The sequence below is a fragment of the Elephas maximus genome, chromosome 6 (assembly GCF_024166365.1).
Source record: "Elephas maximus indicus isolate mEleMax1 chromosome 6, mEleMax1 primary haplotype, whole genome shotgun sequence".
NCBI lineage: Eukaryota > Metazoa > Chordata > Mammalia > Proboscidea > Elephantidae > Elephas > Elephas maximus.
The window spans coordinates 44,736,070-44,762,252 of NC_064824.1; the positions used below are offsets into that span (position 1 = coordinate 44,736,070).

Here is a 26,183-nt window from a genome sequence, read left to right on the forward strand (position 1 = left end):
ATTCTCAGTGGTTTGGCAGTTATGTAGTGATGTAATTTGGCAGTTATATAATGATGTAGTCATCCTCCATTTTGTGATCTGATGTGGTTATCCTCCATTTTTGCATAACATTCTGGTTTTTGGAACCTAACCATGTTCATAAGTTAGGAGTGGGTTATCTACTTCATAGGAGTACATGGATTCAATGTGCTATGCATGTAATGACTTTCACCAACATGACACACCTTCTTGTTATTCCTCTTAGTTTGGCACATCCCAAGAAGGAAAAAGACTTACCGTCATGTTCTCTTGGAATAAATGTTCACACCACATTTTCTAAGCTGTTAATCTTTTAAAGTAGTTTTCAGAGTTGAGCTTGGTGAAACCTCTTAATTAACGTTGTTGTTGTTAGGTGCCGTCAAGTCAGTTCCAACTTATAGCAACCCTATGCACAACAGAATGAAACGCTACCCAGTCCTCTGCCATCCTTGCAATCGTTGTTATGCTTGAGCTCATTGTTGCAGCCACTGTGTCAGTCCGCCTTGTTGAGGGTCTTCCTCTTTTCCGCTGACCCTGTACTCTGCCAAGCATGATGTCCTTCTCCAGGGAGTGATTCCTCCTGACAACATGTCCAAACTTGTAAGACGCAGTCTCGCCATTCTTGCTTCTAAGGAGCATTCTGGTTGTACGTTTTCCAAGACAGATTTGTTCGTTCTCTTGGCAATCCATGGTATAGTCAATGTTCTTCGCCAACACCACCTTTCAAATGCATGAGTTCTTTTTCAGTCATCCTTATTCATGTCCAGCTTTCACATGCATATGATGCCGTTGAAAATACCATGGCTTGGGTCAGGCGCACCTGAGTCTTCAAGGTGACATCTTTGCTTTTCAACACTTCAAAGAGGTCCTTTGCAGCAGATTTGCCCAGTGCAATGCGTCATTTGATTTCTTGACTGCTGCTTCCGTGACTGTTGATTGTAGATCTAAGTAAAATGACATCCTTGACAACTTCAATCTTTTCTCCGTTTATCATGATGTTGCTCATTGGTCCAGTTGTGAGGATTTTTGTTTTCTTCATGTTGAGGTGCAATCCATACTGAAGGCTGTGGTCTTTGATATTCATTAATAAGTGGTTCAAGTCCTCTTCACTTTCAGCAAGCAAGATTGTGTCATCTGCATAATGTAGGTTGTTAATGAGTCTTTCTCCAATCCTGATGCACCATTCTTCTTCATATAGTCCAGCTTCTCGTATTATTTGCTCAGCATACAGATTGAATAGGTATGGTGGAAGGATACAACCCTGACGCACACCTTTCCTGACTTTTAAACCGCTCAGCATCCCCTTGTTCTGTCCAAACAACTGCCTCTTGATCTATGTAAAGGTTCTTCATGAGCACAACTAAGTGTTCTGGAATTCCCATTCTTCACAGTGTCATCCATAATTTGTTATGATCCACAGAGTTGAATGCCTTTGGATAGTCAATAAAACACAGGTAAACATCCTTCTGGTATTCTCTGCTTTCAGCCAGGATCCATCTGACGTCAGCCATGTTACCCCTGCTCCACATCCTTGTCTGAAACCAGCCTGAATTTCTGGCAGTTCCCTGTCGAAACACTGCTGCAGCTGTTTTTGAATGATCTTCAGCAAAATTTTGCTTGTGTGTGATATTAATGATATTGTTCTATAATTTCCATATTCAGTTGGATCACCTTTCTTGGGAATAGGCATAAATATGGATGTCTTCCAGGCAGTTGGGCAGGGAGCTGCCTTCCGTATTTCTTGGCATAGATGAATGAGTACCTCCAGCGCTCCATCTGTTTGTTGAAACATCTCAGTTGATACTGCGTCAATTCCTGCAGGCTTGTTTTTCGCCAGTGCGTTTAGAGCAGCTTGGACTTCTTCCCTCAGTACCGTCGGTTCCTGATCATAAGCTACCTCTTGAAATAGTTGAACATCGACTAATTCTTTTTGGTGTAATGACTCTGTGGATTCCTTCCATCTTCTTTTGATGCTTCTGCGTCGTTTAATATTTTCGGCATAGAATCCTTCACTGTTGTAACACGGGGTTGAATTTTTTCTTCAGCGCTTTTAGCTTGAGAAAAGCCAAGCGTGTTCTTCCTTTTGATTTTCTATCTCCAGCTCTTTGCACATGTCATTGTAATACTTTGTCTTCTCGAGCTGCCGTTTGAAATCTTCTGTTCTTTTACTTCATCGATTCTTCCTTTTGCTTTAGCTGCTTGATGTTTTGAGCAAGTTTCAGAGTCTCCTCTGACATCCATCCTGGTCTTTTCTTTCTTTCCTGTCTTTTCAGTGACCTCTTGCTTTCTTCATGTATGATGCCCTTGATGTCATTCCACAACTCGTCTGGTCTTCAGTCATTAGTGTTCAGCGTATCAAGTCTATTCTTAAAATGGTCTCTAAATTCAGGTGGGATATATCCAAGGTCATATTTTGGCTCTCGTGTACTTGCGTGCTCTGATTTTCTTCAGTTTCAGGTTGAACTTGCATGTGAGCAGTTGATGGTCTGTTCCACGATTGGCCCCTGGCCTTGTTCTGACTGATGATATTGAGCTTTTCTGTTGTCTCTTTCCACAGATGTAGTCACTTTGATTCCTGTGTGTTCCCAGATGTATATAGTCGCCGTTTATGTTGGTGAAAGAAGGTATTTGCGATGAAGAAGTCGTTGGTCTTGCAAAAGTCTGTCATTCGATCTCCAGCATTGTTTCTGTCAACCAAGGCCATATTTTCCAACTACCGATCCTTCTTTGTTTCTCACTTTCGCATTCCAATCACCAGTAATTATCAGTGCATCCTGGCTGCATGTTCAGTCAATTTCGGACTGCAGAAGCTGATAAAAATCTTCAGTTTCTTCATCTTTGGCCTTTGTGGTTGGTGCGTAAATTTGAATAATAGTTGTATTAACTGGTCTTCCTTTTAGGCGTGTGGATATTATCCTATCACTGATAGCGTTGTACTTCAGGATAGATCTTGAAATGTTCTTTTTGACAGCAAATGCAACACCATTCCTGTTCACGTTGTCATTCCTGGAATAGTAGACTATATGATTGTTCAATTCAAAATGGCCAATACCAGTCCATTTCAGCTCACTAATGCCTAGGATATCGATGTTTATGCATTCCGTTTCATTTTTGATGATTTTCAGTTTTCCTAGATTCATACTTCGAATGTTTAGTGGCTGATGAAATTTCATTTACACATAATCGCTGTTAGGTAAAGGAAGTAGTGCTTTCTGAGTCTTGTTTTATGAATGGTGTTGTGTTGTGAACATGAGAATGGAATTATGAGCCAGAAGTCTGCAGTTGAGTCACAGGTCTTCCACATAATGGCGTGATCACTTCATCTGTCTAGGACACAGTTGGGATTGAACTGATTAGTGTTTCTCACACTGTGGTCTCAGGACCTTCCAGCGTCAGAATCACCTTGGGTACTGGGTAAAGATGCAGATTCTTGGGCTCCACCTTAGACCTGCTGAATCAGTCTTTGAGGGTAGAGCTAAGGAACTTTTGTTTAGTCCTCAGTTTTTGCTGATGTACATCACATCCACTTTGAGAACCCCTGGAAAGGATGATTGTAAGATCTGTTTCGGTTCAAATATGAACCTATTTATTGTATTATGAGTCTAGAATAGGGGTTGGGTAGGATTGGTGAAATCTACTTCTGTTTATCCTGTATACTTGTTTTGAGGATGAAATAAGGTATTTTTAAGTTTGTAAAAATAGGTTTAAGTGAAAAAATATTTAAATTTTGAGCTCCTACAGGGCAGTGACTATAATGATTTCTGTACTAGTTGAGTCTTGGTGGGTCACAGTTCTCATTAAGTAGCATTTGATGGTAGATTTCATAGCCATAAAATAATGATTTTATTTTTACCTTCCCTACCTCCATTTAATTTTTTGCTTTTATTAGTTGTATAGAGGCTAAGCAGAGTTGTAGACCTTCAAACCAGTAAATATATAATTTAAGACTAATGTTATGGATTGAGTTGTGCCCCCAAAAATATGTGTTGTAAATCTTAACCCCATACCTGCAGATATAATCCCATTTGGGAAAAGGGTTTTCTTTGTTATGTTAATGAAGTCATAATAGTGTAGGATGTATCTTAAAACCAGTCCCTTTTGAGATATAAAAGGGGCAGATTAGGCACAGATGAAAGGAAGGACAAATGGAGGAAGATAGATTTCACACCGCATGGAGATCACTAAGGGACCCAGGAACAGAAGCTGGGAAGAGACAGGGGGATCTTACTGTAGAGCCAACAAAGAGAGCCTTTCCCTAGAGCCTAAATTTGAACTTCTAGCCTCCTGCACTGTGAGAAAATAAATTTCTGTTTGTCGGAACCACTCACTGTGGTATTTCTGTTATGGCAGCACTAGATACTAAGACAATATCTGTTCTAATTTTTAAATTTAGAGGTTTAGAGTATGTTAATATTATGAAATTCCCCTCCCCGCCAAATCTTTATGACTCTTGCTTAGATTGTCTTATTTTACTTTCAATATGCTTTTTTTTTTTTTTTTAAGTCAGTTAATTGCTTTTGCTCTAAAAAAAGAAACAAAAAACCAACCCAGAACAAAAAAGGCACCCCACTGCTAGGGTACTTGCTGAGGATAAAATATAATTTCCCGTTTTGTCCATTTCCAGAGGGGGCAGACTATTGTGAAGCATCTACTTTGGGTTAGTTACAGTATTTCATGCTTCAAAACATTCTTATTTAATACTACAGATAACTTCATGGGATTCCTTTTTTAGTTCCTGCTGGATCCCTGTAGGGTACAAAAAGAGTCACTTTAGGAGTTTATTAAAAATGCAGTGTCTCAGACCAGTAACACACCATTAGAGAATTTGATTTAGTGGGTTTGGTATGGTGTCCCCAAATCCGCGTTTTGGTGATTTTGATGAAGCTTGTGCAGGGCCCATGCTTGGAGAAGCACTGCTGTTTTTGTTGATTCCAGAGGCATAAATTGTAGGCGCTGACTCTATAGCATAGACTGGGAATAGCATACTTCCAGCTTGAAAATGAACTGTTGCACATCATTTGTGTAATCAATTGTTGTATAAACATTGCACATCGTGTGTTTGTGTATGCATTTTCCATAGGAACCCAAGATGATATAAACACAAAAGTCAAATGAAAGGGACAAACCCACCACCTGCAAGTTGAAGCTGTTTAGTATCACTGAAACCATTTTTTATAAAAAAGAAAGTCATAGGACATGGCTGGCTGTCATAGGAGTCTATACTTTTCAGCTTTCCCTTTTAAGTTAGTTTCAGGGAGCCAGAAATGTTACCACCTATTATTAAAATTATATTGCAAAATAAATGCAGAATTAGAAATAGGATGGATAGGCAGTGCCAGGTACTCCTGTTAAGAAACTATTGAGTTTTATTATATTCCTAGTATTGTGCTCCTGAAAGAATCTTCTGTAACGCTGCTGGAGTCCCTGAGTGGTGCAAATGGTTAAATGCGCTTGGCTACTAAGCGAAAACATGAAGGTTCGAGCCCCATTCACAGCAAGAAAGGCCTGGCGATCTACTTCTGGAAAATCAGCCATTGAAAACCCTATGGAGCACAGCACAACTCTGATATACATGGAGTTGCTGTGACTCAGAATTGAATCCATAACAACTGGTTTGGTATGGTTTGGTTATCAGTCTTAACTAGCAGTGGAGGCAGAGACCTATGTTTTCACTTACAAAACACTATATGCCATCATTGTCATTCTCTTCACCAGACTTGTGAGGCTTTTAATATTAATAGATGTGCATGTTCCTCTTGGGCACTGACTTTTATCACAGTTGTTCCCTTTCCTTAATTTATTTATCTCATACCCTAAAACTTGGCTGAATTCAATTCATTTCTTAGCACTGGTAGCTTTTTTTTTTTTTTCTGTATGTGCGCTATCATCTGAATAGAGGTAGTTTTACTTCTTTCTTTCCAATTTGGATGCCTTTTATTTTTCTTGCCTAATTGCGCTGGCTAGACATTTCAATACAGTGTTGAATAAAAACCAGTAGCAACCTCATTGCTGTCAAGTCCTTTCCAACTCATGGCAAATCCATGTGTGCAGAGTAGAACCGCACTCCATAGGGTTTTCAAAGCTGTGACGTTTTGGAAGCAGATCTCCACACCTTTCTTCTGAGGTGCCCCTGGGACTAGCAGTGGTGAAAGTGGGCATGCTCACTTGTTCCTCATCTTAGAGGTAAAGGGTTCAGTTTTTCACCATTAAGTATGATGTTAGCTGTGGGTTTTTCATAAATGTCCGCTATTATGTTGAGAAAGTTTCCCTTCGTTTCCTAGTTTTTCTGAGTGTTTTTTATCATGAAAGAGTGTTGGATTTTGTCTAATGCTTTTTCTGTGTCAATTAAGGTGATCATCTCTGTGTGTGTTTTTTAACTACTTCATTTTATTAATGAGATATATTACACTGATTAATTATGTTGAACCACCCCTTGCATTTCTGGGATAAATCCCACTTGATCCAGGTGTATAATCCTTTTAATATACTGTTGGATTCAGTTTGTAATATTTTGTTGAGGATTTTTTACATCTGTTCTTAAAAAAGATGACAGTATATAATTTTCTTTTCCTGAGATGTCTTTAGGATCATGGTAATACTGGCCTCATAAAATGTGTTAAAATGTTTCCTTCTATTTTTTGGAAGAGTTTGCAAAGGATTGGTGTTAATTCTTCTTTAAATATTTGTTAGAAATGACCAGTGAATCCATTTGTCTCTGACTTTTATTTGTTGGGAGGTTTTTTTTTTTTTTTTGATTGCTGATTCAATCTCTTGTTATATGTCTGTTCAGATTTTCTATTTTTCCTCTTCTTAATTTGTTTTTAAAAAGCACTTCTCTGAAAATTGGGGCAGGTGGGTGTAAGTGATAACTGGAAAGAGGGTGTATGAATTCCACCAGGAAGTGGTCTTTAGACTTATGGAAGGGCAGGGACTAGAACTGTTGACCCCTGACTCATCAGCCAGCCAGTTCCTAACTGAGAACAGCTCTGATGAATGCAGTTGTTCTCCATGTCTTTTAAAGTGCTTGTCTCCTTCCATTTCTTCTGACCTGTTACCTTTTCCTTTCCTCATCTCGTTAGTACACAAATACATCATTAAGTTTGAAGAGTAACAATAGTAGCACTGTTACTAAATTTGCCTTGTCTATGAATTCTTTTCCTTTCTGCTATGTACATCTTGATCCCAGGCTTTCATTCTGAAGGTAGACCTGCACCTGAAATTGGCTAGCTATGGCTTTAGTTAATTTTTGGTATTGAGAAAGTAGCTTTTAACTTGTAGGAAAGTGCCCTATTTGAACTTCTTTGAATATTATTTTAGTGTCTTTCAGTGGCCCACTAGTAAGAATTTTTTGCCTCATGCTTAAATGTCTTCCAGTTGGAAGACTAGCAACAGCACCAATAATTGTTACAGTTCTGTGGATCTTTGTTCTTTAAGAGGTTGATGCTTGTAAACATGTATGTGTGGGAGAATGTAGAAGAAGTGGTGGCATGGCATTCAAGGTAGGCTAACAGAAATCACAAAAGTCCTTTTCAGGACATTAATTTTATTAGAACATAAGCAAGGGTATATCCATTTGTTAAATCTCTTCCACTATTGGATTTAAAAGTAGTTAGTTTAACTGTATTTAGTATTCCTCAGTTCTAGTTTTCTAAAGGTGTCTGTCATACCCCTGAACACAAAAAGTTCCTTTTATATTAGCTTAATAGGTAGGAGCTTTTCTGCTTTTACTAAGTAGTACATCTGGTGGCATATTAGAAAACAGTTTAATTGTTCACATAGACAATAACGTCAGTTATTATCGTTAAATGCTTACATGGTGTATTTTCAACGTGAAGATGACATTGTAGGTGAAAGTTACATTGGCGATGGTGATAAAATATGTGGACTAAATACAAGATGGAAACCCTGACGGAGTAGTGGTTAAGTGCCACGGCTACTAACCAAAAGGTCAGCAGTTCAGTTCCACCAGGCGCTCCTTGGAAACTCTGTGGGGCAGTTCTACTCTGTCATATAGGGTTGCTATGAGTTGGAATCGACTCGATGGCAGTGGGTTTTTAAATACAGTGCACTTTACAGATGTTTATATGGAAACTTTCTGAAGGAGGTTAGTCTAGACTGTCTGTGTTCTAATATAAACTTGACCCTTGATGAAAACTGTGTTACTTTTGTTTATTATGCTGCCATTTTTTTTAGTCTTTGAAAACTATATTTTTCACTGTCAACTGATTATACAGAGATACCAGAATACTTGTTACAGTAAAAACTCTAGCTTATATTATGTATATACTGTTCCATTAAATTGTAGAGGAAAAAAATCTATTGAGGCACTATTAAAATCATTCTTCTGAGGTAGTTGACATACAACAAAATTGTTAGATTTTGGACACTATTGATACAGCAAGACTGTTTAAGTATTTGAAGAAGAAAATTTTTTTCTGTTTATCAGATAAAGAATAAATTGAAGCATTTGGAAGAAATGTTTTAAAATTTTTAATGTAAAAGATTCGGGTTGAATATACTTTGTAAGATTAAATAAAAATGCATGTGTTAATCTGATTTTACTGTTTCTGTGCCTCTAGATCATAGACAAACCAATATTTAAAACAACTTTGTTGATTGTTGAAAGGTGGATGGATGTATTTATGTTTGTAAAGTAGGCAGATGTGACTTTTACATATGTTTGGTCTAAGCAAGAGGCCAGGGACCATGAACTAGACTCAGATATTCATTTGATTCAGAACGTTTATCTGAAAATTTTGGTTGGCTTTCACTGGTTGGAGGTAGGGCACATGTTTTATGTTACTGTATTTAGAAATTTTTAGAGAAAGATTGCTAGATTTAAGAGCTTTCCCTTGTCTCTTACAATTTAAGTAGCAAATAGGTAGATTTTTTTCTTTTTTTTTTGGGCGGGTAGGTAACAGAGAAGCTTAACTGATTATTTCACATTTTTAAGAGTTTAGAGATGAGTAGTTTTTTGGGAGTGGAGATGGAGATGACAATTATATATTTTTAAAAAACTTACTAAATGTAATCAAACTGTGTTCTCAGTGGTTGAGAACTACTAACAAATTAGCAGAGATATTTTGCATTTTTTTTTCCCAATTCACAGACTGCTAACTTTACTTTTTATCGAGCATTTCCCAGTGCTTTACTTTTCCCATGATCTCACCCACTAAAAGGCTGGGGATGGCGAAGGGATGGTGGAAATAATGTGTTAAGGCCTTGTTCAGAGGAAGAAGTTCAGTTGTCTGTTGCGAGTTGAGACTAATTGAGGAGCCAAATTGTGGAAGGCCTTCTAAGATCTGTTACAGATTTTGATTTTAAGGCCAGGGGCAGTGGACAGCCGTTGAATGGGCTTTAAGTTGGAGGAGTGACATGATTTTGTCTGCTCTGACCTGATTTTATACGTTTTTTGTTTCATTTACAAGCTAGGTAACATTATTTTGTCTTATTAAGGGTGCTAGTGTGAATGTCTATTTATGGTGGCCAACTTTTCCAAAGGGTTTATTTACTTTCTAAGGTATCCTTGTTGTTTTATGCCTTCAAGTTGATTCCGAGTCATGGTGACCCTATAGGACAGAGTAGAAACCGCCCCATAGGGCTTCCTAGGCCAAAATGTTATGGGGACAGATCACCAGGTCTTTTCTCGCACAGGGTTGCTGGTGGTCTGAACTGTTGGCCTTTAAGTTAGCACCTGAGTGTTTAACCACTGTGCTACCAGGGCTTCTAAGGTATCCTTAGTACCTACCAATAAGGAGGTGATATGGCTGCTCTTTATTGTCAAGCAGTGATGATTAGTGAGCACCTTTTGTATTCCAACTCTGGATATCTCCATAAGTTTTTGTATTTCCTTAATTATTTTTTTATCTTCTGAATTCAGTTCCAAGGCAAAAGTCTACTTTTTCTAGAGGCATTAACGTATTTTTTTCCTTGAAACAAATTTTATTTATAAAGAGGTATTGAAGAAGCACTTCAAGTTCCTTAATCTTTGTGATCTTCTGCTTATTTATCATCCTGCCTGCTTCCTTGCAGGAGAAATTAGAATAGGCCTTGATTGAGGTTCAGAAGTATCTCAAGACTTTGTGAGGGTCTCTCTTCATTTCCTGGTTTTGAAAATTAAACCCCTCATTTTAACCTTGCCAAGTTGAGGTTAAAAATTCCTCAAACTTTGAAATTCTTTTTTGTTATTCCCGATTAGTAACTAGGTGTGAAAGTACCCGGCCCACAGTATGCCAACAGTATTTATTTGTTGAATGCAGAGGATCCTCTTTGTGGAAGGCATAGTGTCCCTATGATTTCATGTAGTGTGTCACCAACACAGACTTTAAAAGGTATCTCTGCGATGCTGATGAAGAGTGAGCTAATTAAATCAGGTGGACACGGGAGAATGTGTTGGCAACTCTTGACTGGAGGGGGGATGGGAAGATAGAGAGAGAGGGAAGATGGCAAAATTGGCACGAAACGAGAGACTGTAAGGGCTGACTCAATAGGGGGAGAGCAAGTGGGAGAAGGGAGTAAGATATATGTAAACCTACATGTGACAGACTGATTGGAATGGTAAATGTTCACTTGAAGCTTAATAAAAATTAAAAAAAAAAAAAAAGTATCTCTGCTAGGAGTGGCAGGGGCAGAAGGGTGATGTTTTCTCATCACAAAGGGGAAAACCTTGGGCTCCTTTTTTTCTTTGTTTAATGGAAATTTCTCCCCCATAATGTTACAAGAAGCCTACTTATATTGGTTAAAATTAGAAGAATACAGTTCTTTTCTTACAACCATAACCTATCGCCCCTTTTTAATTATTAAAAAGGCACAGGGAGCTTGAGGCCTGAAAATTTGCCAGGCATTCTTGGGCTATTCTAGAAAAGTAATCTTAAATGTGGCCTCAGGTACCATTGAGTCGAATAAGAAATCTGCACTTTGTGGTTTGCTCTTTTAGGTAAATTAAGAAATAAGCAAATTGTAAAAAAATTTTTTTTCCCCCAGAAGGGAACCTACTTGCCCTTTTTAAAAAAGGAAATTCTATCATTCCAAATTTGGTACACTCTTTGGGGCTCTAAGACTTTATGTTGAAGCTTTTTAAGAAAATGGTTTGAGAAACTGAGAAATTTCTGTTCTTCAAATCTTGGTCTGTATAAAAGTAGTTAGATACATATTTATTTTAGAGCCATTTATTAGTCTATTATTAGTGAAATTAGTCATTTATGAATTAACAGTGTTTGAAATACATTTTAAGAGGTTACTTTTGTAATTTGTCACGAATTAGGAGTCTAAAAGAGTCTGAAGACTCCTAATAATCACCAGTGGCTAAAGCCTGGCTTTTAAGTACTCTCACTTTGCTTGTTTTGCGTGTACATACACATAATGTCTAGTGTCACTACGTACAATGTTTGTGTTTTTAGTTTTACTCTGGATTACTCGTATTTTTAGTTTATTTCTATTACTGGAGCTAGATGGACAGAATCTTGCAATGTTTTGTCAGTTTGATAGTAAGTATGGAGTATAACAGGCAAGGCAAAAAAAATTTCTGGGAAGAATGCCAAAAACTGTTTGTTTTTTCCTTTAGAAGTGATTGTTTGGTGGTAAGAAGGTGCTTAGTTAAAAAAAAAAAAATCCGGATTGACAGGGCCTAAAATGTTATATTGCCGTGTAGACATTTTATTTGAAAACTTATTCTCCTTTCTCATATTTCTAACTTGCCTATCAAAAGTCCTCTGGGACATTTTGAACTTCAGGGCAAGTTTATGGCAGTGTTACTTTTCTTAATGCTTACAGACAGCCCAGGGCAGCCAAATAGTTGGAAGGTGACTCTGCTTCTATAATGTATACTAATATAGAAAAGACAGGATAGCGGAAAACCTGTAATGTATGGTAGCATAGAAGCAAATTATTAAAATTATAAAAAGTTTTAAAGAAATTATATAGCACACAAAAAGTAAACAGGATTTTTAGTTTTTTTTTAATGCTAGGAATCTTATAAATAAGATGAAAGTATAAAAAAGACTGCTGGTGATTTTCAAAAATAGGGCTAGTTAAGTGATCTGTATTTGTTATTTAATGTGTGTTATCAGTTTGTATTCTTTCCTTTCACTGTAAGTATATTACTGTTAGCTACTCTAGTAAATATTGCTAAGTTTCTTTAATTACTGGTTTTAAATTGGCAGATACTGCTTTGATGAAAATTTTGCAATAAGTTTTTGTGTTTAAAGTTTGTTTCTCTTGACTTTGCTGGTCCCTTAAGGGTGATATTTGAAATTACAATTACTTTCATAACAGTTGAAGTGATCCATCTTTATTCTTTTGCATCAGAGTTTGATTATTTACCAAAAAAGGCCTGCATTTTTCCCAAGTAAATAAAGCACAAAAAAAGCTTTCTTCATGTAAGCAGTATCTTTTCAATGTCATTCAATATAATTGTAATTATAGATTGGTTGTTTTTTAATAGGAACTACTGTGTGTGTTAGGAGGTCTCTTCAGATTTTGAGAATTTACTTTTTATCTGTTATTCTTTGTAAAAATACTGCTTTTTTGTGGTAACAGAACATTTGCCAATTTAACATATTTTGCTTGTCTAATTTTGTGACATTGATTATGGTCACCGTATTGTTCAACTGTCACCATTGTCTGTTTCTAAATTATTCTCCACCATTAACAGAAACACAGCACCCTCTCCTTTTCCCTCCCTCCCCTGGTAATAAACATGTTCCTATTTCAGATAAGTGGGATCATAAGATATTTTTCCTTTGCGACTGACTTATTTTACTTAGCATAACGTTTTCAAAGTTGATCCAGGCCGTAGCATTCATCAGGACTTCATTTCTCTATAAAAACCAAAAAGCCAAACCTGCTGCCATGGAGTCATAGTGAGACTTATAAACCCTCCCCCTACTCCCCAAATCTGTTGCCATCAGGTTGACCCTGGTGGTGTAGTGGTTGAGTGCTGCAACTGCTAATCAAAAGGTCGGTGGTTCAAACCCAGCAGGTGCTCTTTAGAAGTTCTATGGGGCAGTTCTGCTCTGTCCTATAAGGTTGCTATGAGTGACACTATAGGACTGAGTGAAACTGCCCCCTTGTATGTATATATCACATTTTGTTTATCCATCATCTTTTGAGGGTCATTTAGTTTGTTTCCACCTTTCGGTTATTGTGAACAGTGTTCCAGTGAACACTGGTGTGCAAGTTTCTATTTGCGCTCCTCCTTTCAGTTCTTTTGGGTGTGCACCTAGGATTGGGATTGCTGGGTCATATGGTAGTTCTGTACTTAACCCTGAGGAACTGCCAAACTCTTTTCCACAGCAGCCCTACCATTTTGTATTTCCACCAGCAGTGGATGAAGTTTCCAGTTTCTCCACATCCTTGCCCCAATACCTGTTGTTTTCTTTCTTTCTTTCTTTTTAATGTAGTTGTGAAGTGATATCTCATTTGTGGTTTTGACTTACATATTGGGTCACCATGAGTCAAATTGACTTGAAGGCAACTTTTTTTTTGGCTTTCTTTTAATGACTAAAAGTGGTAGTGGTAGAATTCTCACCCTCCATGCAGGAGACCCAAGTTTTTATTTATTTTTGTTGTGCTTTCGGTGAAGGTTTACAGAGCACATTAGTTTCTCATTAAACAATACACATATTGCTCTTTGACATTGATTGCTAACCTCATGATGTGTCAACACTCTCCCCTTTTCGACCTTGGGTTCACCATTTCTAATCCGTCCACCTTTCCTGTTCGCTCCTACATTCTCGTCCTTGACCCTGACCTGGTGTGCCCATTTAGTCTGGTATACATAGTTGAACTATGTGTTTTATTGCCTTGTTTTTTAGGCCTGTCTAATTTGGCTGAAGGGTGAACCTCAGGAGTGGCTTCAGTACTGAGTTGAAAGGGTATCCGGGGACCATACTCTTGGGGTTTCTCCAGTACGCATCAGACCAGTAAGTCTGGTCTTTTTTGTGAGTTTGAATTTTGTTCTACATTTTTCTCCAGCTCTATCTGGGACCCTCTATTGTGATCTGTGTCAGAGCAGTTGGTGGTGGTAGCTGGGCACCATCTAGTTGTGCTGGACTCAGTCTGAAGAAGGCTGTGGTAGTTGTGGTCCATTAGTCCTTTGGACTAATCCTTCCCTTGTATCTTCGGTTTTCTTCACTCTCCCTTCTGCAGACGGGATGGGACCAGTAGTTGTATCTTAGATGGCCGCTCACAGACTTGTAAGACTCCAGATGCTACTCACCAAAGTGGGATGTAGAACATTCTTTATAAACTATGTTATGCCAGTTGAGCTAGATATTCCCTGAGACCGTGGTCCCCAGCCCTCAGCCCAGAAACTCTATCCCTCAGGGATTTTGAATGTGCCTATGAAGCTTCTGTGATTTTGCCTTGGTCAAATTGTGCTGACTTCCCCAGTATTGTGTACTGTCTTACCTTTACCAAAGTTACCACTTATCTATTGTTAGTATTTTTCCCTCTCTACCCTTCCCCTCCCTCATAACCATCAAGGATTGTTTCTTTCTCTGTGTAAACCTTTTCATGAGTTTTTATAATAGTGGTCTCATCCAATATTTTACCTTTTATGATTGACTTACTTCACTCAGCATAATGCCCTCCAGATTCATCCATGTTATGAGATGTTTCACATATTCATCATTGTTCTTTATTGTTGCACAGTATTCCATTGTGTATATATACCATAGTTTGTTAATCCGTTCCTCTGTTGATGGGGAACTGGTTGTTTCCATCTTTTTGCTATTGTGAATAATGCTGCAGTGAACATGGGTGTGCATATGTCTATTCATGTGATGGCTCTTATTTCTCTAGGATCTGTTCCTAGGAGTGGGAGACCTAGGTTTGATTCCCTGCTGTCTGCCATCTGTCAGTGGAGGCTTTCATGTTGCTATGATGCTAAACAGGTTTCAACGGAGCTTCTGGACTAAGACAGACTAGGAAGAAAGGCCTGGTGATCTACTTCTGAAAATCAGCCAATGAAAACCCTATAGATCACAATGGTGTGATCACAATGGATCATGGCATAGGAGCAGAAATGGGCAGCACATTGTTCTGTTGTATGTGGGGTTGCCATGAGTCAGGGCCAACTTGCTGGCAGCTAAAACAGTGACTAATGATGTTGAGCATCTTCTCCTGTGCTTGTTGGCCTTATGTCTTAACTCTTATTCTAAATTTATGCCCAATTCTGACTTCGTATGATTATAAGAATAACCTATTAATTCTGATGGGAGTATTGGCCCCTAGTTGGAATCACCATGGTCCTTCCTCCCACTCCCTCCCAATGATGAACATCTAATGTCAGAAATCAATTTTCCACAGTCTAGGTAAAGCCTGTACCTACTTGTACCTGTTTTGATGTAATTCTGTTTGAATGAGTGCCAGAGAACTGCATTAAAAAAACCTGTTGCCGTTGAGTAGATTCCGAATCATAGTGACCCTGTGAAACCTGAGCATTTACAGTTATCCCACACACTTTTTGGCTATAGGCAGAACAGTTTTCTGTTGTGCTTTGTCTTTGAAGATATCTTGTTTATCCCTAACAATATATATCTTTCACGAAAGTGACTAAATATCAGGAAGATAGCAACAAAGAGAAATATAGGATAAATATGGACGTAAATAAGCTTTGCTATGTCAGGTTTTATAAGACAAGATGAAACAGCCAACAAGTCAACTCTATAAACAAAATTACTTTGATCTTTTACTTTCTTATGCTCAGAGAGACCAAACAGGGACCCACGTAAAGCAAAGGCTTGATTTCCTTACTCGAATTTGCCAATCCTTTTGATACCTGTAGCCATGTAGTCAGTGTGGCTATTAGAAGCCCTTAACTTTTATTGGGTGATTAGTATGACTTCTTGTGTTTCTTCCCATTTCAGCACGGTTTAGTCACTGTATTCAGAATAATCTTTAAAATATCACTTCTTTCTCTTAACTCTTGATGCCTTCTGAAATTCTCCTGGTTATATTCAGTATTAAAGTGTGTGGCACACTCCAGTTAAACACTGATTTTTTATTTATTTGGTTATCTTGTCTCTATTTTAGTTTTGTCTCTCCTTAATAGTTCTGCTTTAGTCCCGTTTTGTCCATGAAGCCTTCTCTTAATGCTCCAGACCCTGCAGGTTGACTTAGTGCACATGTATTGAGTTCCTATACTGTGCCAAGCTCTGATGATGGAGAGATAAGGGCTTGTTCTAGGAACTCATAGTCTAATGGAGATCCTAGGTTATCATCTCCAAACTTCTATTGCATTTAACTCCAGCCCTTATCTTGGTATATTAAATTACAGTACAAACATAGAATCAATTCTTCCTTCTGTATATGACCAGTATAAAGCAAGTTTTTTTCCCTAAAATGTTTTCTTCAAATAATGTCATATTTAGTCCTTACAAAGTTTTTCCTATTTTGAGGCTCTCTCACTTATTTAAAAAAAAATTTTATTATTTTATTTTCAATAGCAATATAATGTTTGAAGAAGACAGATGAGCTTGAATGACTCCAATCAGTGCTAGTTTTGAATGCTTATAGAGGTTTTCTGATGGACCAGGTAAAAAAGGGCAGAGTATTAACAAATTAGGAATGATTTGGGGGGAGGTTATACTCATGACTTGTTGTAAAAATAACCTTTAAAAAAATCACTTGTAGGTATTGTAGGTAGTTCCTTTTTAGAGATCACAAATATTTACCTATAGAACAGTGATAAAACCAACTGTCTTAGTTTTATGTGAATGGGTATTTATGGATTGGAAAAACGTTTCTAGTGACAGTATTATATATGGCTTCAAAAAGTATTGCTTCTCTAACAACTTAATTGGAAATGAAGATGTTTCTCTTTAGGATACTTTTAGATGACTCAAAAAAACAAAGCAATGAGATGACTGTGTTGATGTATGTGAAGTTTGAATGAATTGTTCTGAATAAAATTTATGTGGCTTGTGATTTTAAGACATCCATGAAGCTAAATTAATAAAATAAGCGTTCATTATACTGATTCATGTAAGCATCCAAAGGTTTGTATATTTCAGATTGGTCAAAATGTAAAAAAGGTTTCATTGGGGAAAATTGGAGAATCTTTCATATTGAGGGTTGCTGGATATTTATTCACTTACGTAGTTCGCAAATTTTTGGGTAGTTGCAAGACTACTTAGCATAGTGAGAAACAGTTAAATGATACTTGTTGAACTAATACAGTTCTGTATATATTTACTTATTGTAGGGTTTCTTGGTGCCATGAAGGGTTGTACCTTACCAGAATTTCTCAGTTTCTTAGATGAAATCATTTTTTTGTATGTTTTCGGTTCTTTATGTTTTTTCCTCTAAAATTTGTACTATAAGATGTTTTGGATTAAAAACATCATTCAGTTTGATCTGCCTTCCATAGCGGATTCTCTTTGGATTTGTGGTCTGCCCTTAGATTGGCAGAATCAGTGGCCTGTGAAAGGGAAATAAGAGTTGGACTTACTACTTTTGAAACTTTATTAACCCTTTCTTCCTAGAGGACTGAGTTACCTCTGGAAGGCACAGGCTTAGGGAAGTCATTCAGCTGCATGCCTGTATAGTGTATTCTCAGTGATTTGTAGACAGTTTCAGACAGCATTAGAATACTTTTCCAGAAACGAGCCTCAGATTTGTAAGTTGCCAAAACAATTCTTTTTTCTTTCTACTTAATGTTGGCTGCACGCATTGTAAAATTGAGATAAAGTAAGGCTGGCCATGGTTCCGGCCATGAAAGACATTGTCATTTTAATCAGAAATAATAATAATAATGATGTGTTAAAGATACTTTAATTCTGTCCACCCATTTCAAGGGGGGAAAAGTAAAACAATAGTAGTTGGTGTATTAACATTTGCATTTTATCTTTCATTAAATATCTATTTGTGTTTGGAGGGCAAGTAAAAGTAAGATCGATGGTCTTAGACCCAATGGCATTCTGACATGTAAAAAGACATGTATAGACAATTCATTAAAGTCAGTAGATAAATATAAAATAAAACATTTTACCTTGGATTCCAAGTAGTGTGCATTTGGGGGGAAAGAGGAGTTCTAAGTAAAGTTATACCTTCCCTCGAGAAAACTTGAAAATTGTCACATATGTGAGATTTTACCTGGGAGGCTTTTTGCAAGAGCTGGGCTTTCAGGAGCTACTAGAGTGGTGGTGGATAGCAGGGGAGAGGGCATTCGAGATGTGTTGGCACGGACCATGTCCAATTGTTCCAGCACCATTTATTGAAAAGGCTACACCTTCTCCATTGAACTGCCTTTGCTTCTTTGTCAAAAGTAATTGGGCACATTTGTGTGAACCTGTTTCTGGGTTCTATGTCTGTTCCATTGATCTATGTCTGTCCCTCCTCCAGTATCCCACTGTCCTGATTATTGCAGCTGGATAGTAAGCCTTAACACTGGAAAGAGTGATTGTTGCCACTTTTTCTTTTTCAGCTTTTTTTTTGGGTGGGCTGTTCTTGGGCCTTTCCCTTTCTGCATAAATTTTAGGATGAGCTTGTTTGTGTTTCAGAAATTTTGCTGATGTTTTGGTATGAATTGCATTAAACCTTGTGCATCAGTTAAGGGAGAACTGACATCTTTACTGTGTTGAGTCTTCCAGTCCATGAACACAGTGTGTCTTTCTGTTTAGGTCTTCTTTGAGTTCTTTTGTTAGCATTTGATAATTATCATCATACATATCCTATACATGTTTTGTTAGATTTGTATCTAAGTTTTATTTTTTTAGGACCAATTGTAACTGGTATTGCATCTTTTATTTCTGCTTCTGCTTGTTGGTATCAGTGTGTAGAAGTGCGGTTGATTTTGTGTGTTGATATTGTATCCCATGACATGACCTTACTGAACTCACTTATTGTAAGTTCTAGGAGTTTAGGATTTTTTTTTTTTTTCCCGTAGATCCTTGGAGGTGTTATACATAGATAATCATGTCACCTGCAAATGGTCTTTTTTAAATTTCTTTCTTTCTAATCAGTATGCCCTTAATTTCTTTTTCTTGCTTTATTGAAGTGGCTGGAACTTCCAGCACTGTGTTAAATAAGAGTGTAACAGTGAATATTCCTTGCCTTCTTTTTGGTCTTAATTGGAAAGTATTAGATATTTCACCGTTTAGTATGAAGTGAGCTGTAGATTTTTTTGTAGATGTTCTTTATGAGGTTGAGGACGTTCCCCTCTAGCCCTAGTGTACTGAGGGTTTTTATTATGGATAGGTGTTAAATTTTATTTTATACCTTTTTTGCATTGATTAATATGAACTTAGATTTTTCTCTCTTAGCTTGTTGATATGGTGGGCTGTATTGATTTTTGAATGTTGAATCAGCCTTGCATACCTGCAATAAATCCCACTTGGTTGTAATGTATTACTTTTTTTTTGTTTTTAAATTAATACACTGTTGGATTCTGTTTGGTAAAATTTTAGTGAGGACTCTTGTATCTAAGTTAGTGAAAAATATAGGTCTGTATTTTTCTTTTACTTGAGCTATTTTTGGTTTTGGTATCAAGGTAGTTTTGGCCTCATAAAGTGAGTTGGGAATAGTCTCTTCTGTTTTCTGGAAAAGATTGTATAAAATTGATTTTGGTGTATTACTTCATAAGGAGCCCTGGTTGGCATAGCAGTTAAGCACTTGGCTGCTAATAGAAAGATGTGGTAGTCTGCTGCCATAAAGACTGTAGACTTGGAAGCCCTACGGGCAGTTCTACTCTGTCCTATAAGATCACTATGAGTTGGAATCCACTTCACACAACAATAATATATTACTTTAATACTTTAAAAAACAAAACACAGATTATGCTCAGATGTAGTTGGCAGTAGGTGAAATTTACTTAATTAAAAAAAAGATGTTTTAGACTTGAGTACACCTTTTGCAGGAATATTTTATGGCCAAATGTCCTACCAAATTTCAGGTCCTATGTATTGCTGTTTTTTTCTAATGGTAGGAAAAAGGAAGCAGTTAGTACTAGTCACTAATGTATAAGCAGTACTTTGAATATAAAGTACTAAATTAACTGCTACTGGGTTCTGTGATTAGACTTACTGATTTACTATAACTTGGCTAAGGAGCTTGGCTGAATGTGAATTACATATCTGGAAATGAATTTGGAAATTGACACCACACACTGAAAACCCACTGCCGTCGAGTTGATTCCGACTCATAGCGACCCTACAGGGCAGAGGAGAACTGCCCCACACAGTCTGCTTAATTTTACAGATACAGAAACCAAGGTAGTGAGAAGTTTGGTAACTTGTTCAAGGTCACAGCTTGAGAAGTAGACTCCAAGTTCAGGTCACAGTCTACTAAAACAGCTGTTCTTAACTAGAGTGGAGCATTTTATCATCAGTGGGTCTTTGAAAAACAAAACAAAACAAAAAGCAAACACACATAATACATATATGTATACATGCATACATATATTTTATCTATGTAATTTTAAGCTACCGATCCCCAGGACTGATAAAATGACACTCAAGCATATGAATTTGAGAAAATATATTTTGATGCACATCATTGGCTAAGAACCACTATATTAAACCCTGCAGACAAGCCTTTTATGCATTTTTTTTTCTTTTAGAAAATAGTGGTATTAACCACTTGAATTTACTTTGCTAGAATAAATGTACAGGTAGAGATTTCAAGTTTCGCACAATTTTAAATTGGGAGATGCCTTTAAAAATTAATATATATAAATAATTTTTGCTCTTTTTTTAGGACTACATGTTTAAAGTCACTATGTGAGCTTAAGAACATAAAAATATAATTTGATTTGCTTTTTCAATTATCATGTCACATCCAGTGTTTGGTTAGAGACATGAGGGTATAGAGACAATAAAGAATTCCCTTAAGGAGAGGTGAGGAGATGGTCATCTTTCCCATAGGCTATCTTTCCACCTATGTAAAACATCAATCAGATGATATACTAGATCTAGAAAATCATCCTGAAATCTTGATTTTCCTTTAAAAGAAAAGTTGAATTTTTTTTTTTTTTAATTTACTAAAAGAAGTCAATTAGTTTATCTTTTCTCTAGACTATTGTGTGCCGTCGAGCAGACTCCAACTCATAGTGGCCCTATAGGACAGAATAGAACTACCCTCCATAGGGTTTCCTAGGCTATAGTTTTTACAGAAGCAGGTTGCCAGGTCCTTTCTCTCTCAGAGCTGCTGGTTTCAAACCGCCGACTTTTTGCTTAGCAGCCGACCACTTAACCCATTGTGCCACCAGGGCTTAACCATTGCACCACCACTGCCATCAAGCCAATTCCGACTCATAGTGACCCTGTAGACAGAGTAGAACTGCCCCACAGGGTTTCCAAGGAGCAGCTGGTAAATTTGAACTACCAGCCATTTGGTTAGCAGCTATAGCTCTTAACCCCTATGCCACCAGGGCTGCCTTTCTAGACTAGGGGTAGCAAATACATGGTCCTGATGTTTTCCCGGCCTCTTCAACTCTAAAACACTGGGCCTCAAAATCCTCAATGGTAGCCATTATTAATTGATTGGAATTGACACCAAAGGTGAAATCTATTTGGCATTTCTGCTTGAGGCATTTCTACTTTTTGTCGGTTTTGTTTAAGTAGTGTTTCTATGCCTCACTAGACTCTCCTTTTGGAAATTGAAAATAATTATGTAGTGATTTTTAACAGGAATTAAATGGGTGATAATTCACAAAGCCCCCCTTCTTTATAAAAGGAACAAAATAATCAAAAGGCAGGTTAACTAGACGTTGAAATTAGGACATTATTGTAAGATAAGGGTTTACAAACCAGAGCTGGTTTCCAGCTGGCAGCCCGTTTTTGTATAGTCCATGAGCTGTGAGTGGTTTTTACCTTTTTAAATTATTGAAAAAAAGATTTTTAAAGGCGATTTTGACATGTGCAAATTACAGGAAATTCAGTTTTCAGTGACCATAGAGTAGAGTTTTGGAAACCCTGGTGGCGTAGTGGTTAAGTGCTACGGCTGCTAACCAAAGGGTCAGCAGTTCGAATCCGCCAGGTGCTCCTTGGAAACTCTATGGGGCAGCTCTACTCTGTCCTATAGGGTCGCTATGAGTCGGAATCGACTCGACGGCACTGGGTTTGGGTTAAGTAGAGTTTTATTGGAACATAACTGTGCTCATTCGTTTACTGTCTGTGGCTCTTTTTGTGCTGCAATGGCAAAGTTTAGTATTTGTGACAGAGACCATATGGCCTGCAAAGCCTAAAATATTTACTGTCTGGCCCATTACAGGAAAAAGTTTGCCAATCCCGGTTTTAAGATAATAATGTGGGCAGTTAAGTTATTGCTGTTGGATTATTTGATAAAAGAGTAAAATTATTCTGTTGGTATTTTCAACAAGTTTCTGAAAAGGAATAATTTAGAAAATGGCTGCTTTCTGTGTACACATAAGTAATAGTAACAGCTGTTTGTTTCCCTTTATTTATAAAATAAAATTGACATAGAGTTACCCGTCCTAGTTTACAGTGTCAACTCATGCTATCATTTCTTCCACAGTTGAGAGGAAGTCCATGATACAGATACTAGTTTATAATTACGTCTCCATGATAGTACACTGTAGAGTAGTGGGTCTCTAACCTTTTTTGTCCCGAGACCCCCTTAGATTCTTAAAAATTTAGAACCCAGAGAACTTTTGTTTATGTGGGTTATATCTTTACTATTTATCCTGTTAGGAGTTAAAACAGAAATGTCTAAAGTACTTATTAATGTGTTCAAAAATTACAATACTAAATTTGCTGTATGTTAAATAAAAGAACAGATATTTATGAAAAATAATTATTTCCTAAAACAAAATATTTTTGTAAACCTCTTTAGTGATTGTTTTGGTAGAAGACAATTAATTGGATTCTCATTTCTCTTTTTCCATTCAGTCTGTTGTGATGTGTTTTGATTGAAATATACGAAGGAAACCTGGCTTCACACAAATACATAGAAAAAGGAGGAGTATTTTAATACCATTTTCAGATAATTGTGGATGTTTTTCTTTGCTATCATACTAAACTCAACAAGGGGTAGTTTCTTTCTTTCTAAAATCAGATTTATTTTATTTTTTAATTGTGTTTTAGGTGAAACTTTATAGCACAAATTAGTTTCTCACTCAAAAATTTGTGGACAAACTGTTTTGTGACGTTGATTGCAATTCCTGCAATGTATCAGCACTTTCCCCCTTTCCCTTGACACTCCAAGTTCCCTGTGTCCGTTTGTCCAGGTTCCCTGTCCCTTTCTGCCTTCTCATCTTTGGTTTTGGGCAGGTGTTGCCCATTTGGTTTCAGATACTTCATTGAACTAAGAAGCACATTACCCACATGTGTTATTGTTTGTTTGATAGGCCTGTCTAATCTTTGGCTGAAAGGTGGACTTTGGGAGTGGCTTCAGTTCTGAGTTAGCAGGGTGTCTGGGGGTTCCTCCAGTCTATCAGACCAGTAAGTCTGGTCTTTTTTTTTTTTTTTTTGAGAATTTGAATTTTGTTCAATATTTTTCTCCTGGTCTGAATAGAACCCTCTATTTTGATGCCTGTCAGAGTAGTTGGTGGTGGTAGCTGGGCATCGTCTAGTTCTTCTGGACTAAGGCTGGTGGAGGCTCTAGTTCATGTGGTCCTTTAGTCCTTTGAACTGATATTTTCCTTGTGTCCCTAGTTTTCTTTATTCTTCTTAAGTCAGGTGTATTTAAGTATAATTTACAGAGTAAAATGTATGTTTTTAGATGTACAATTACATGAATTTTGATTTAACCTGTATAGTCATATAGTCACTAATGCAGTCCAGGTATAGAAAAAGTTTCCTCATGTACTTTTGTAATCAATTCCCTCCCCTCATCCCCAGCTCCTGACAACCTCTAATCTGATTGCTCTTTCTCTAATTTTGTCTTTTCCAGAATATCTTGCAAATGGAATCATATAGTATATAGCCCATTGACTCTGGCTTCTTAAACATTGAGCATACTATGTTGAAATTCATCCATGTTATTGCAGCTATCACTAGTTCATTCCTTTTACTGTATGCATGTTTGTTTATCCATTTACTTGTGATAGACATTGGGTTGTTTCCAGTTTTTGGCAATTATAAATAAAGCCACTGTAAATATTTGCGTACCGGTTTTTGTGTTGACGAATGTTTTCATTTCTCATAGATAAATACCTAGGCATGCGATTGCAGAGTATTATGGGAAGTGTATGTTTAGATGGAAGAAGCTGCCAAACCGTTTTCCACAGTGGTTGAACCTTCTTGCATTACCACCACCAACTTTTGAGAGTTCCAGTTGCTCCACATACTAATGAACACTTGAGTCAATTTTTTTTTGGTATTAGCTGTTCTAATTGGGGTGTGGTGGCATTTCATTGTGGTTTTTATTTGCATTTGCGTAATGATGCTGGGCATCTTTTCACATGGAATTTGCCATTCATATCTTTTCTTTGGCAAAGTGTTTGAATCTTTTGCCCGTTTAAAAAAATTGGGTAGTTTATTTTCCTATTATTGAGTTGTAAGAGTTCTTTATGTATCCTGAGTATCAGGATACATAAAGATATGTGTTTTGCACATATTTTCTTCCAGTCTGTGACTTTCTTGTTTCTAAACAGCAGTTTTGGAAGAGTAGTGGTTTTGATATTGATGAGAACTGATTTACCAGTTCTTTCTTTTGTGGCTCATGTGTTTTATGTTCTTTCTAAAAATTCTTTCATAACTTGAGGTCAAAAATGTTTTTACATGTTTTCTTTTACAAGTTTTATAGTTTTAGGTTTATGATATGTTTTGGGTTAATTTTCCTATATGGCATGAGATAGGGATTGAAGTTCCTTTTTTAATTTTTGCATATGAATGTCCAATTGTTTCAGCATCAGTTGTTGAAAAGACTGTTTTTCTTTGTTGAATAGCTGTGGCATTTTTGTTGTATATCAATTGACCGTATTTGTGTGTTTGTCTGTTTTGGGGCCCTCTATTCCATTTCATTGATGTTTGTGTCTGTTTTTTCACTAAGATCACACTGTCTTGATTGCTGAAGCTTTAAAGTAAGTCTTCAAATCAGGTAGCATGAATTCTCCTTTGTGCTTTTTTTCAGAATTGTCTAACCATTCCAGTTCCCTTACTCTTCCATGTGAGATAAGAGATAGTTTCTTAAAAGCTGGTTGCGTTGTGGAATCTGAAACTCGGTGAACTTTTGTCCACTGTTACATTAAAATATATTGGTCTGTCTAGCACATGGAATGAATTTTTTTTACTCATGAATGCTTTTGTAACATCACACATAATTCATCTGGAGAATACTGGTTCTTGGAGTTATGCAGGCCTTCTCAATATTGGCATGTTTCATTATACAGTATTTCAAAATCACCATTGACCTAATCAGAAAAGCATTTTTAAAGTATTGAGAAGGTGTGTCACTCTTAACAGTGGTAAATACACGTTTTCAAAAATTCTTTTTCTTCTCTTGAGAGCTCAACTTTTATCATTGGCAGTACATGCTATCAGTTGTTTTTCTTGAAGTAACAGGTTCACTGTGTTCATTTTTGAGACCATGGCTGCCAGATGCCCAAGTATGAATAATCTTAGTTTGCAGCTCACTCATACAAAGGGCGTTTTCTTGAGGCAGCCGTCATACTTGAGCATGCAGCCGAAGTGCTTTTGCTTACTTCCCATTGTATAACAGAGAAGATTGAAAAGAAGCCTACTCAAAGGTTGAGACTTAATAAAATTAACGCTTTCTATCTACTGTGTCATCAAGGACATTCTTAAGTGAAACTGCCTTTTCCAGAGAAATCTCGTGATATGTGTGGTCATTTCCTACAATATCCTACCTGGAAACCTAAACTAATGTTATAATACTGGGAAGACAGTAAATAATTGACATTGTATGAACACTTGGAATTGGCATATTGGGAGACAACCTCTTATTTTAAGAGCTAATACAATTATATTAAGTTGTTTTATTATCTTATAGGTGCTATACTTGGCAGATCAGAAACTCAAGAGTGTATTTTCTATAATGCTAACTGGGAAAGAGATAGAACTAATCGAACTGGTGTTGAGCCCTGTTATGGTGACAAAGATAAGCGGCGGCATTGTTTTGCTACTTGGAAAAATATTTCTGGTTCCATTGAAATAGTGAAGCAAGGTTGTTGGCTGGATGATATCAACTGTTATGACAGGTAAGGAAACATTTTATTTTGTATGATAACGTTGAGTGATTTT

General features: G+C 37.0%; 1 protein-coding gene across 1 annotated transcript in view; it reads left to right on the forward strand.

The window, feature by feature from the left end:
- Window positions 1-26,183, forward strand: part of ACVR2A (activin A receptor type 2A) — an 89,953-nt gene that overhangs the window by 29,924 nt on the left and 33,846 nt on the right. The window contains exon 2 of the mRNA XM_049887153.1: window positions 25,933-26,140. Within this exon, the coding sequence (XP_049743110.1) occupies window positions 25,933-26,140 (208 nt within the window). The remainder of the gene's footprint in view (window positions 1-25,932; window positions 26,141-26,183) is intronic.